General features: G+C 42.7%; 1 protein-coding gene across 4 annotated transcripts in view; it reads right to left on the bottom strand.

Moving 5' to 3' along the window:
* Nucleotides 1-245: 245 nt before the first annotated feature.
* The window catches only part of trpm4a (transient receptor potential cation channel, subfamily M, member 4a), a 60,055-nt gene continuing 45,558 nt past the window's right edge, over nt 246-14,742 (bottom strand). For 2 of the 4 annotated variants that reach the window (XM_044181470.1, XM_044181471.1), the window contains 8 exons: nt 14,502-14,634; nt 12,719-12,893; nt 9,693-9,858; nt 9,344-9,525; nt 3,587-3,719; nt 2,957-3,029; nt 2,331-2,428; nt 246-2,031 (listed from right to left, as the gene is read on the bottom strand). In XM_044181470.1, the coding sequence (XP_044037405.1) occupies nt 1,998-2,031; nt 2,331-2,428; nt 2,957-3,029; nt 3,587-3,719; nt 9,344-9,525; nt 9,693-9,858; nt 12,719-12,893; nt 14,502-14,634 (994 nt within the window). In that variant the 3' untranslated portion in view covers nt 246-1,997. Of the gene's footprint in view, nt 2,032-2,330; nt 2,429-2,956; nt 3,030-3,586; nt 3,720-9,343; nt 9,526-9,692; nt 9,859-9,987; nt 10,393-12,718; nt 12,894-14,501; nt 14,635-14,742 lie in introns of those variants that run through there. The other 2 variants (XM_044181472.1, XM_044181473.1) reach the window with 2 other exon arrangements.

Below are 14,742 nucleotides of genomic sequence, written 5' to 3'. Positions count from 1 at the left end.
AAATAAATAAATATCAAGATTGTGTTGGGAAGGAATTGTGTTTCCTCCCCATATTGGACAGGCCTCAAATTTTAAACCATATGGCATATACTGTATATTGGAGACATACATTTGGGAACATTTTCGGGAAGGGAGAGAGAGCCCATGCATTTGTTTAATTGTGTATGAAAAATTACAAATTATATTGTGGACTAAAGCAGGTGGTTTTAGGCAGTACTGTAGAGATGAACGGTATAGACAAAATCCTCTGTTTATTAAGACTTTATTGCAGTTTGAATAAAATCTGAGTTCTCTACAGTCTTTATATTGAAACATACAGTACCTACAGTATTTATATTGAATGAGTCATTAACAAAAACAAAAACAGAGGTACATATTGGTTTACAAAAAAGGAAAAATATACAAATCATGACAACCCAATAAAAAAATATCACATCTCTAAACAGAGATGTGATATTTTCAGATACTTTGCTGTACAGGGTGTGCAATGACAATAGTTTTCCACAAGACCCCCAACCCTCACTGAGTGCTTTTTAGTAGGTTATTAATGTTTTTTTATTCCATGTGAATGCATAGATGGCTGATGTTGGCTGTTGTGTCTGGACATATACTTCAGTCACTGTGGCACCTTGTGTTTAAAGTGACATCATGTCCATTCCTTCTCAGTGCTTGTTCACACATACCAGGAGCCAATTGTCCAACAAGGAGCTGCGTACAGTCTTTGACAGATCCACTGTCACACATGCAGTGGCCATCACTTTTTTTTGTCTTTTTTGCTGTAGCTACCATTGTAGCATTGTACCATTGTAGCAATTCCAGCAACTGGAATTGCTTTGTTGAGCTACTGCTAAACTGAACATTTTCTGCTGCTGCTTCACATTGAAAGCTTTTTGAACCACTGGAAGGTTTTTATTATGAATCAGCTACAGGAAGTGCAGCCTCATTATCACCAAGGTTAGCGACTGTCTGTTATCTCCTTGTTTGATAGAAAGTGGTATACACAAAGATATGTACTGTGAAAGAAATTTGAGACCTGGTATAGTTCTGCTTTAGCTGCAAAATGCTCCACTATGTTCACCAGCTAGTCTCTAATTGTGTCTGTCTGCTGTTTGCTGCTGAACAGGTAGTTTACAGTGGCTTTATCAGAGCTATTTCACTGAAAACAGCTGCCTGCTGCTGCAGGAAATAAGGTGAATAAAAAAGCAGGTTGAGAACCAGAAACCAAAACCAAAACAATGAGCTAAAAGAGGCTACAAAGCTCTGTAGAGTTGAGGGGAACAGAGTTGGTCATTCTTTGTGGATTTGTCATTACGAGCGACCCCTTTCACATTATAGTCATTAGATCCATTGTTAATATAAAGATATTGATTAGTGCAGCTTTAATGAGTGCAGGTTGCTCTCCCCTGAAAAAGTTGTGATCATGTAACAGCATTCTATCTTATTAATGGTCAAAATTGCCTTACTTAATCAACTTAGCAGACATTAACAAGGCACTCTCTGGTCTTTCTTCTATTTGTCCCCTCCTTGCTACTCTCTGTATGGTCCCAGGGGAGGGGGGGTCCATCAGGGATTCCCCACAAAGCAGTAGACAGAAGAAGTATTCGAGTTCAAGCTTCACTCATAATCGTTCGTTTTCGTCAATAAATCACTTAAACGCATCTGCTGATGGTGTGGTCCAAGCTAGTGAAAGCTCTGTTTAATGCTCAGACCTGTAAAGCCTTACTTGTGTAAGATTTGAACATTTCAGACTTTGGCGACTCCTAGTAGTAGGATCCAAACAGGCACTAAAGCAGAAAGCAATGCATGCCAGCACTGTAAAAAAAAAAAACATATGATACTTTTACCTCAGCATATTATTTGTCCTAATTACAATACACCTCAAAAAAAAAACTGAAATCAACAAAGTGAAACAAATGAAATGATAAGAAGAATAGCAAACAAGGTGCTCTATGACATAATGGCCCTGAGTAAACTGTGTGTGTGTATGATCCTGGAGTTCAGGCAGTCAACTTTGAGACAGTGGAGTCAGGTCTACAACAGAAGAAAAATAATTATTAATCCCAAGTAGGATCCTGAAATGAGACAAAAGAACAATTCTCTATGGCAGCAAAGAACAGAAAAACAATACAAGGCTGGTCCAAATGCTACACACCATGCACCTCTGGAAGATTAGTATGTGTCTACACCTAATAATCAATCTGAAAATTGTATTATGCAACAAGTTGTTATAATATAGTGTTATATTCCCATCCCATTTTAATGCAAGTTTCATCACATTTTAAATTATTTCTTTTTTTCATCACATCATATTAGATGTCCAGTGACTTTACCTCTGAGGAGCGGAGGGTGGCGGCTGGCCGGCCTTTATCAGATTACTCTGAGACAGAGCATCCGTCATCCAGGAGAGGGCGCTGCAGCAGTACTCCAGCTGGAAGAGAGATACACAGACAGAGATGGATAAGTGCTGAGCAGGCAGAGCCGACAGCTGCAGAGAAACCAGACACACCATGCACACACACTCTACACACAGATACCAGATACCACAGACCCACCTCAATCTACCCATACATGCAGGGATTGGACACAATAAAACTAAGTAGCAGCTACTGTATTATGTCAAAATAAGTAGACTCTATATTTGATCTGTACTTAACCATTTCATCTATAGAAAAAAACATTTTGAATAATATTCTGGCCAAGATGATAGGCAATGACTTGGATTTGCAGATGGACAACCTGTCAAATATTCAGTTGGGCCACTGGGCTAAAGAAGCACTAAAAGCCTCTTTCTGCGATAGATGTTTCCTTGTAAGAGATATCTCTAAATTAAATACAAAGACTATGACTTTTCTGGCCATGAAAAGAGACTGGAATATGGTTCTAGGCTGTAATATAACTGATGATGACTGGTACAGATTAGGCTCTGTTCTTGCATGTGCATTAAGGCTTTGCTGACCTCTGTCTCCATCAGCCGCAACTTTCGGTCATGGTCACAGATCTCTGCCATCTGCTTAAGCACGCTGTCCACCCTGCAACAAACATGCAAATAAGCAGCTGCAAACCTCAGCTAGAATGTCATTCTGAGTTCAGCTCAGTTCAGAAAGCTGGAATGGTCACAAAAGGACTTTTACAGTGGAAAAATAAACTTGTCAGTGTCAGTGGACTAACTATGTAAGGAAGGACACTGTTTCTCAAACATATATGTCATTTCTGTATTACATTATCTTGTTAGTTATTGGTTGACATATACGCCAGTACCAATATACTGTATGTAATAATTCAATGTTGATGTATTGGCTTGGCTCTATATTCCACATTTCTTTTAGTCAGTCAAATTTAATTGTACATAAAATGAATGGTCAGTTCTAACCTTGAGAAGGATATCTTTTAACATTATATACTTCGTCTTAGTCGTCTGGACACTGTTTTTAGAATCAAGACGTTTTGGCTCCCATCCCATTCTGAAAACAGTGTCCAGATGACTACGACTGAAACCTTTTCTACGATGGAACACTCCTGGACAAATGAGGGACTACACTGTCTTAACATAACACAACACAACACAACAATAGCAGAGGCAACTTACTTGACAGATGTACGTTTAAGTCGTGCTGTGTCACTCTCCCTCTGCCACTTATTCTGAGCTGAGAGGAGGTTTTCTTTCTGTATAGCCTCCCATGTGTTGAGGTGGCTGGCCTTTCTGCCCTGCAGCTCCAGAACTGAGGATGGGGAAGATCAGTAAAGAGAGTGGACTGAGGGTAAGAGTAGAAAGCGCACATGGATGCACATGTATGTGGATATCTGTAGAGATCCTCCACTAGCTGGAGACCGGTGCCCAGAAGATGCTTATCTGTGGAGGTACCACAGGTAAAGCATCTGTGAGGCATTCTGGACAGATGCCCAAACCACCTAAACTGGATCCTTTCAACATGAAGGAGCACACTTCTGTTCTGAGCTAGTTGTCTGAGCTCCTTGCTAAAAAGGTGCAATGTGTAAGAATTAAGACTACTCTCCACCTATCGATTCATACTCCAAAAAAATAGAGGGCAGCATATCACATATCAGGTCATAACTGCTGCTAACTGTTGTTAACTAGTTAGCTCAGTTAGCTGTGCATCGGGGGGGGGGATGCTGGCAGGTGCCGGGCAGCGGTACTGGGCTCAGCAACCTCCCAGTGAACACGGCCGGACCAGAACCAACAGAGGCCAGTTTGACGACAGGGAATAGAGTACCAAGGTGATTTATAGCGTTGGGTTTCTGTTGAGTTTGAAAGTATGTTTTACGATGAGTTAACAAGGCAATTAAGATCTTAGTTCGGTGAAAGAGAGAAACTTGAATTCAGAAGGTGTGTGGATGTATTTTTCTATTTAACAAGGAAAATAGGTGTAAGAATATTTCCTTTCTTGCCATTTTGTGATGTTATTTTGTTTATTTATTAGACTAAAAAAAGCTAAGAGCGCTTGTGTATTGTAGTGAACTTGCCGCTCACACACATCTCTCAGCTGAAACTACGGGGGAGGCCTGAGCTATACTATTGGACTATCGCCTCTTAAAGTACTAAATGGTATTATGAGACAGTGCCCTTCCCCTATATATAATGCAACCACAAGGGGGCACAAGCCAGTGTCTTCTTGTGCCAGTCCCAAGTCTGGATAAATGCAGAGGGTTGTGTCAGGAAGGGCATCCGACGTAAAACACATGCCAAATTAAAAATGCGAATCGTGACAATGACTTCCGTACCGGATCGGTCGGGGCCCGGGTTAACAGCGACCGCCACCGGTGCTGTTGACCTACAGGGTACTGGTGGAAATTGGACTACTGTTGGTCGAAGACGAAGAAGGAGAGGATGAAGGTGTGTTCGTAGGCAGAGAAAGAAGAGGAAAGCTAAGAATGTAGGACTGACAGTAGGGACTTTGAATGTTGGGACTATGACAGGGAAGGCTAGAGAGTTGATTGACATGATGCAGAGAAGGAAGGTGGACATAATGTGTGTCCAGGAGACCAGGTGGAAAGGTAGCAAGGCTAGAAGCCTAGGAGCAGGGTTCAAGTTGTTCTACCATGGGTCAGATAGGAAGAGAAACGGAGTAGGAGTTATCCTGAAAGAGGAGTTTGTGAGGAATGTTCTAGAGGTGAAAAGAGTATCAGACAGGTTGATGAGTCTGAAGCTGGAAATTGAAGGGGTGATGTTCAATGTTGTGAGTGGTTATGCACCACTAGTAGGATGTGAGTTAGAAGAGAAGGAGAAATTCTGGAGTGAGTTAGATGAAGTGATGCAGAGCATCCCCAGAGGTGAGAGAGTGGTGATTGGTGCAGATTTCAATGGGCATGTAGGTGAAGGGAACAGAGGTGATGAGAATGTAATGGGCAGGTTTGGTCTTCAGGACAGGAATGCAGAAGGACAGATGGTGGTAGACTTTGCAAAGAGGATGGAAATGGCTGTAGTGAACACTTTCTTCCAGAAGAGGCAGGAACATAGGGTGACATATAAGAGTGGAGGTAGAAGCAGTCAGGTGGACTACATCTTGTGTAGACATTGTAATCTGAAAGAGACCAGTGACTGTAAAGTAGTGGTAGGGGAGAGTGTAGCCAGGCAACACAGGATGGTAGTGTGTAAATTGACTCTGGTGGTGAGGAAGATGAAGAGCACAAAGGCAGAGCAGAGGACGAAGTGGTGGAAGTTGAAAAAGGAAGAATGTCGTGTAGTTTTCAGGGAGGAGCTGAGACAGACTCTGGGTGGTCAGGAAGTGCTCCCAGATGACTGGACCACTACAGCTACTGTGATCAGGGAGACAGGTAGGAGGGTACTCGGTGTGTCATCTGGAAAGAGGAAAGTGGACAAGGAGACTTGGTGGTGGAACAAGGAAGTTCAGGAGTGTATACAGAGAAAGAGGTTAGCTAAGAAGAAGTGGGACACTGAGAGGACTGAAGAGAGTAGACAGGAGTACAGGGAGATGCAGCGTAAGGTGAAGGTAGAGGTGGCAAAGGCCAAAAAGAGCATATGAGGACTTGTATGCTAGGTTGGACACTAAAGAGGGAGAGGTGGATGTGTACAGGTTGGCCAGACAAAGAGATAGAGATGGGAAGGATGTGCAGCAGGTGAGGGTGATTAAAGATAAGGATGGTAATGTATTGACAGGTGCCAGGAGTGTGATGAGAAGATGGAAGGAGTACTTTGGAGAGTTGATGAATGAGGAAAATGAAAGGGAACGAAGAGTAGAAGAAGTGACTGGTGTGGAGCAGGAAGTAGCAAAGATTAGCAAGAGTGAAGTGAGGAGGACGTTGAAGAGGATGAAGAGTGGAAAGGCAGTTGGTCCTGATGACATACCTGTGGAGGTATGGAAGTGCCTAGGAGAGGTGGCAGTAGAGATGTGCAGAGCTGTGGCAACTACAGAGGAATAAAGCTGATGGGCCATACAATGAAGTTGTGGGAAAGAGTAGTGGAAGCTAGGCTAAGGGCAGAGGTGAGCATTTGTGAGCAGCAATATGGTTTCATGCCTAGAAAGAGTTAGATGCAATATTTGCTTTGAGGATGCTGATAGAGAAGTACAGAGAAGGTCATAGGGAGTTGCATTGTGTCTTCGTAGATTTAGAAAAAGCGTATGACAGGGTGCCGAGAGAGGAGCTGTGGTATTGTATGAGGAAGTCTGGAGTGAGACAGAGAAGTATGTATGTGGTGCAGGACATGTATGAGAGCTGTAAGACCGTGGTGAGGTGTGCTGTAGGTGTGACAGAGGAGTTCAAGGTGGAGGTGGGTCTGCATCAAGGATCGGCTCTGAGCCCCTTCTTGTTTGCTCTAGTGATGGACAGGCTGACAGATGAGGCTAGACAGGAATCTCCATGGACTATGATGTTTGCGGATGACATTGTGATTTGTAGTGAGAGCAGGGAGCAGGTGGAGGAAAATCTAGAGAGATGGAGGTCTGCTCTGGAAAACAGATAAATGAAGCTTAGCCGCAGTAAGACAGAATACATGTGTGTCAAAGAGAGGGACCCAGGTGGAACGGTGAGGTTACAGGGAGCAGAGGTGAAGAAGGTGCAGGACTTTAAGTACTTAGGGTCAATGGTTCAGAGCAATGGAGACTGGAAAAGAGGTGAAGAAGCGAGTGCAAGCAGGTGTGTTGTGTGATAAAAGAGTATCAGTAAGAATGAAAGGAAAGGTGTTCAAGACGGTGGTGAGACCAGCGATGTTGTACAGCTTAGAGACAGTGGCACTGAAGAAAAGACAAGAGGCAGAGCTGGAGGTAGCAGAGCTTAAGATGTTGAGGTTCTCTTTGGGAGTGACAAGGAAGGACAGGATCGGGAATGAGTACATCAGAGGGACAGCTCATGTTAGATGTTTTGGAGATAAAGTCAGAGAGGCCAGATTGAGGTGGTTTGGACATGTTCAGAGGAGAGACTGTGAATATATTGGTAGAAGGATGCTGAGGTTGGAGCTGCCAGGCAGGAGGTCTAGAGGAAGACCAAAGAGGAGATTTATGGATGTAGTGAGAGAGGACATGAAGTTAATTGGTGTGAGTAAAGAGGATGCAGAGGACAGGGTTAGATGGAGGCACATGATTCGCTGTGGCGACCCCTGAAAGGGAACAGCCGAAAGGAAAAGAAGAAGAAGAAGCCCTTCCCCTATATAACCCTGGCGCCCGCGCAGGTTGTCTCCCTTTGGAAATACAGCCACCAGGAAACTGGGGCCAGTTGGGCTTGTAGTTAGAGGGCTCCGCACGTACACTGGAGTTACATCCAACTAAAAAACACCTCAGACTACTCCAGAGGACCAAAAGGCAGCCAGGCAAATGTCCTCCACTGAGACAACCCTGAACAATGCCATGGACGAAGTGATACCCCTGGTGGAATGCGCCCTCAGATCCTCAAGGGGAAGGCAACCCACCACCCCTTAACACCTGCGGATCGCATCACAGATCCAATGAGCAAGCCGACAAGGCTTGGCGATGAGCTGCCAGCCAGTGGGGAATAAATGTTTCCCCAGTTCCCCTGTAAACACCTGTAGGTGTAAAACCCCCTGTGCTAGATCACGAGTGGGTTGGCTCCGCAGCCTTCCCTGCTGCCGTAGATTTTATCATGTCCTCAAGCGAGGACTACTTTGAGTCTAGGCACCTGCAAGATAGTGACGGCTAGGGGTGCTAGCCAGTCTCTCCCACAAGATGCATGGGCACAGGGGTTATATAGGGGGAGGGCATTGGGTGCCTGCTACCCCCCGATTGGGGGGTGAGTGTAAAGATATATTTTCAGGGTACCAAGGTGGTGCCTTGGAGGGTATACCAATGGCAAAGCCTGTGAGAGGGTGGTGCACGTACGAAATAGAACTAGTTCCCAGGAAATGAGTTCCCAACAAAAACAGGCTCAGCACCCTGCTAGTAACCTCATCTGGAATGCATCTGGGATATACCAAGTGTTATTCAACACGGTAGTCTTTTAGTGTGCTACCCTTCATTGTTGGTTTCTCTTAAAGTGTACACACTGTACTGACATCAAAATTTATAAGGTGAGACTTTGGTGTGTAAATGCAGACACCCTGTGGAGGAAACAAATTTCAGCCACTATCAACAATCTTTTTTCATTCATTTGGTCACTACCCAAAGCTGTTGACCATGGGTGAGAATTGGAACACAGATCAACTGGTAAATTGAGCCTTGCCGTCAGTCTCAGCTTCCTGTTAACTACAGTGGTTCACAGCAACATTTGCTTGACTGTGAACGGCATACTGATTAGCCTGGTGATCTTAGCATCCACCTTACCCTCATACATTAACAAGACTGAACTCAGACTATTAAATTAATATGAACTCCAACTTGGAGCTACTGACCCTCAACACAGCCCCCTTGCAATCAAACCACCCCAGTGTACAATACATGTCACAGGCTTACAACCACCACTTTCAGACAGCAGGTGTGTCAACGCAAATTCAATCTGCACATTCACATGAGACAGCTGTCACTGTGGCTGTCACTGTTAGTGACTCCAGTCTGCAGTATAGTTCATAGACTTTGCAGATAAACTACAGAATTACACTGTATCACATCCAACAATTGCCAAATATACAGGTTCACCTGTTTCTGTTCATATGCTTACGCGCTTTCTATTTCTCTCTCTCTCCCTCCCTTTCACTCTCTTCTTCTTTCTGTATTTTTTCAAACAGGGCAAACTCCATGACTTAACCAGTACCAGTGCAAGAGCTAATTCATAATTTGACAACCAGGGGCCACAGTGCTTCTTTTTATCACTTTGCCCATACCTGTGTCTCTTCCTTTTAACTTTTTACTGTTTTTTTTACCGTCCCCTCCTTCCCCTGCTAAATGCTCATTTTCATGCTCTACTTGCAACTTCTCACCAAAGTGTTTGCTCTTGACTGAGGGGATGCGGCGGATGTATCTCTTGATGAAAAGGTGGAGGTGTGAGATGATAATGAAGGGTGGTGCCAGGCAGGGCCTTGAGTGGTACTCCACAATCAGGTTGTAACGCTGAAACTTCCAGTAGGTGTCACTGCGCTCCTGTACTTTGGAGAAGGTGTAGCTGTAGACAGTAAATTGACATCTCATTATGCATATGGAGAGAGCTAAAATGCTTTCCTACACTGGGCTTCCGTGCTGTACAACACAGTACAATTTCTCCTGTATGAAATCTGTTTAATCAGTAAAACAGCACTGAAACAAAATCAATCATTCTAAATGCTAGTGTACCTGAAAATAGCAATGAGTAGGTTGACCAGTATTATGTTGGTGAACAGCAGGTAGATGATAAGGAGGATGACAACCAGCCAGTTGGCGAAGGTGTTCAGGCAGGGCTCCTCGCCAGCTTCAATTCGTGTGGCGTCATTTGTACAGTTTACTTCCACCAATTTATCAGCTAGATGGAAGACCAATGAAGAGGCCCAAAACAACATGTGAGGATCTATGCTACACATTTACAAGCACCTCAAAGAGTAACATCCATTTTAAATGTAAATGGCTGCAAAAGCAGCTGAAGTCCTATATACTTTGTGTTGCCAGTTTATTAGACCAAATTACAGTGGTGTGAAAAAGTGTTTGCCCCCTTTCTGATTTCATATTTTTTTGATACGGACAGAACAGACCAGAGACACCGTGAAGAGACTGAGATTGTTTATTGCACACAAGGGAATATGAAAAGGTGAAGATGATAATGCTGCCGTCCTTTTAACTGGGATTAGAGGAGCTCTGGGGTTGAGTAGACACACACAGGAGAGTTGAGACACACGGGACCGGGAACTGGAGCGACACACACAGGAGACTGGAGATGACTGGAACTGGGATCGAGGCTTTGGAGACGAGTAGGCGATTTGCTGAAACGTAGGTGAGTCCGTGGCGTAGTGGAGGCAGGATAAAGAGTTCTGTCCTTAATCCAAACGAGACCGGACACTGACTGTGGTGAGGGATTGTTTTTTATAGGGGAGTGGAGTGAATGATTAGGTGCAGGTGTGTGATAGGTGACAGGTGATGGGAATTAGTACTCGGGTGAGGGAGTGCGGTGTGTGTGGTGTAGTGGAGCCTGGCATGTCTGACAGTTTCAGATCAAACAAATTTAAATATTAGTCAAACACAAGTAAACACAAAATGCAGTTTTTAAATGACGGTTGTTATTATTAAGGGAAAACAAAATCCAAACCTACATGGCCCTGTGTGAAATAGTGATTGCCCCCTAAACCTAAATAACTGATTGGGCCACCCTTAGCAGCAACAACTGCAATCAAGCGTTTTTTGCGATAACTAGCAATGAGTCTTTTACAGCGCTGTGGAGGAATTTTGGCCCACTCATCTTTGGAGAAATGTTGTAATTCAGCCACATTGGAGGGTTTTTGAGCATGAACTGCCTTTTTAAGGTCCTGCCACAGCATCTCAATAGGATTCAGGTCAGGACTTTGACTAGGCCACTCCAAAGCCTTCATTTTGTTCTTCTTCAGCCATTCAGAGGTGGACTTGCGTGTGTTCTGGATCATTGCCCCACTGCAGAACCGCTTCAGCTTGAGGCCACGAACAGATGGCCGGACATTCTCCTTCAGGAGTTTTTGATAGACAGCAGAATTCATGGTTCCATTTATCACAGCAAGTCTTCCAGGTCCTGAAGCAGCAAAACAGCCCCAGACCATCACACTACCACCACCATGTTTTACTGTTGGTATGATGTTTTTTTTCCTGAAATGCGGTGTTACTTTTACGCCAGATGTAATGGGACACACACCTTCCAAAAATTTCAACTTTTGTCTCGTCAGTCCACAAAGCATTTTCCCAAAAGTCTTGGGGATCATCAAGATGTTTTCTGGCAAAAATGAGACGAGTCTTAATGTTCTTTTTGCTCAGCAGTGGTTTTCGTCTTGGAACTCTGCCATGCAGGCCATTTTTGCCCAGTCTCTTTCTTATGGTGGAGTCATGAACACTGACCTTAACTGAGGCAAGTGAGGCCTGCAGTTCTTCGGATGTTGTTGTGGGGTCTTTTGTGACCTCTTGGATGAGTCATCGCTGCGCTCTTGGGGTAATTTTGGTTGGCCGGCCACTCCTGGGAAGGTTAATCACTGTTCCATGTTTTCACCATTTGTGGATAATGGCTCTCACTGTTGTTCGCTGGAGTCCCAAAGCTTTTCCAGTCTGATAGATCTCAATTACTTTCTTTCTCATGTGTTCCTGAATTTCTTTGGATCTTGGCATGATGTCTAGCTTTTGAAGATCTTTTGGTCTACCTCGCTTTGTCAGGCAGGTCCTATTTAAGTGATTTCTTGATTGAGAACAGGTGAGGAAGTAATCAGGCCTGGGTGTGGCTAGAGAAATTTAACTCAGGTGTGATAAACCACAGTTAAGGTATGTTTTAATAGGAGGGGCAATCACGTTTTCACACAGGGCCATGTAGGTTTAGATTTTGTTTTCCCTTAATAATAACAACCTTCATTTAAAAACTGCATTTTGTGTTTACTTGTGTTATCTTTGACTAATATTTAAATTTGTTTGATGATCTGAAACATTTATGTGTGACAAACATGCAAAAAAAAAAGAAATCAGGAAGAGGGCAAACACTTTTTCATACCATTATGTGATCCAATGCAACAGCCATGCAATAAATCCCACCTTTATTAAGCTTATTATATCCAGTTTTTGTTAAACTTTATTCAATTATGTGGTCATTTTTCAGCTGCTGTGTGTTGTCATACTACATCATATTGAAAGGTATTTCTAAGATTTTTCCCAGTGGTGAGCAAAATATTAGTAACACTTTTTAATTTAACACAATACAAGCTTCATAATACATGATATAATAAAACTCAGGCTTCATTAAAGTAGGATTTATTGCATTGTATTATTTGTATTGTATTTAACTGCTGTATATTTAACTAAATATACTTAATAATCTGGCAACTGAGTGAGTGATTACAATTATGATTAAAAACTATCCACTTTGGCTGCAGGCAAATTGCTAAACCAAGTGCACATGCTCATCATAAGAAAGGTTCTACAATTTTTATGTCTTGAGAAGGTCATGCAAATCTATGAAGAAAAACGTGCATTATTCATTTTACAAAACTGGGATGAATTAAATGAAATGAAAGCTTTAGAAAATTTCTACAAGTGTAATTTCAGCAATTTGAATTTCGAATTGACTTTAACTAAAATTTCTTTCATTTAATTTAATCATGGAAGACACAGAGGGAACCTAAGGTCCTTGTGCTTGACAGAGACAGACACTGATAAAAGAGACTCACCATCCATTTCATGTATGGGTATTTGTCCAAAAATGTGCATGAATGGTCTGTAGAACACTCTGCGGAATATCCAATTAGGGCGGGGATCATACGAGTAGAGGAGTGCCTGATTGGCCACCCCATAGGCCATGAGCCACACAGCCAGGAAAAAAAGGAAGAAGAAAACATCCTTCATCTGAGGGAAGCAAAGAGAGACCAGAAATGGATGATGTAGGATCGGCCCCGGTGTGAGGTCATGTTTAGGACTTCGTCATTTCAATTATGTCTGCTGATTCTAGTCTGCTATGTGATTCATTTCAGTGACATGTAATCATAATTGTAATGAAATACATTAAAGTATATTGGTCAATGTCTGTTATATGTGTATGGCATGACTATTTGGTTGACATGAGGACTTAGACCGAGTCTTGGAACATATTACAGGTAGCATTGCAGGATCGTATGACCAGCACCTCAGCAAAATATCTCTTCTAAGTATAATATAAGTATAATATAAGATTTTACACACACAGTTACTGTTCACATTACATGCACTACCATCAGCCACCATTACCAACAAATGGAGAGTGAGTCTCACAGGGACAACATTCATTAGCCCCTTCTAACACCACTGACATCAGTCAAACCAACTATTTTGTTATTTTGTCCTCTTTGATACTTTAAGAGAACAGTGATGTAATTTTCTATATGAGGAATGTGGATGCAGAAGAAGAAATGTGCAGTGTGTGCAGTGGGACAAGCCAAGGTATCCATGACAGACATGTTTTTGGATTGCTGTAACAATATGCCAGCCAAAGACTATACTGTGACTGCATCACAGACTCTCTCTTAAAGCACTGGTGCAATGTTCATTAGGAATGTCCACGTCCAAGTTTTTTTGGCCCAGATCCCAATCCAAGTCCTTCAATACTGGGTATCTGCTGATCTGATACTTATATTTACCTTAATGTTGCTTAAATATGTATCTGACACATTGAAATAACAGCTATAGCCTACTTAATCTGACACCTCATTTTTCAAGAGCTGCTTAATCCAAATACTGAAGGTCCTGGTTCAAAAATATTAAGTTGATAAACTCAAATTATTGGTCTGCTATGAATGAGAAAATGTGGGAGAAAGTGACTTGACATAACTTGACATGCGATCCGCTACAGAGAAGATGTATCACTCAGTTGGATTTGTTGTAACTACAGAACTCATTCCCCACATTATTCTACAGTGGTGTTACAGAGCAGAGGTTCGCCAGTACTGGCTGGCAGAGAGCATTTTAACCAGACAACAGGCAAGTTTAATTTTGGGTGAAGTTAAAGTTAAGACGGTGTAGTCCCTCATTCATCCAGGAGTGTTCCATCATAGAAAAGGTTTCAGTCGTAGTCATCTGGACACTGTTTTCAGAATCAAGACGTTTCGGCTCCCATCCGGAAGTCATTCTCAATTGTGAAAATGGTCTGAGAACTCAGAAATTTAAGCTACTCTGTGTTGCTTAAGCCCTGCCTTCAGGAAGGAGTCTTCCTGAGTGTCTGCTGGCCTTAAGGTCAGTTTCAGGTGAAACTAGGCAGGGTACGTCTTGATTCTGAAAACAGTGTCCAGATGACTACGACTGAAACCTTTTCTACGAAAGTTAAAGTTAAGTTACTCACAGGACTCATGCTAATTAGCAACAGGGAATATGACCTACCACCACCACCACGTTTTAACGTTCTGTTAAACAAGTCTTTGGTATGACTGATGTTTCTGTTTCACATTGCCCATAGGTTGTTTCGTGAGTTTTGTGTGCACTCACCATTTTGCCAACAATTATTATCTTTGGCCCAAGCTGTTTGTGGATGGCAAAGATATGGATCAGACGTAGTGTGAAGACCATAAAATCTATGGCCATCACAGCTCGGCCAAACTCATATGACCAGGGACACATTCTGGAAAATAAAAGAGTGCAGTCAATCACCGGTCATATGTAACGCAATATATTCAGCTAGATTATGAACATATGCAACGCGATGAGAAAGAACGAAAAATGTAAGAAA

This window comes from Siniperca chuatsi, linkage group LG21 (assembly GCF_020085105.1).
Source record: "Siniperca chuatsi isolate FFG_IHB_CAS linkage group LG21, ASM2008510v1, whole genome shotgun sequence".
NCBI classification, from domain to species: domain Eukaryota; kingdom Metazoa; phylum Chordata; class Actinopteri; order Centrarchiformes; family Sinipercidae; genus Siniperca; species Siniperca chuatsi.
Note: the sequence above shows the minus strand (reverse complement) of the source record. Positions and strands in the feature narration are given on the sequence as shown.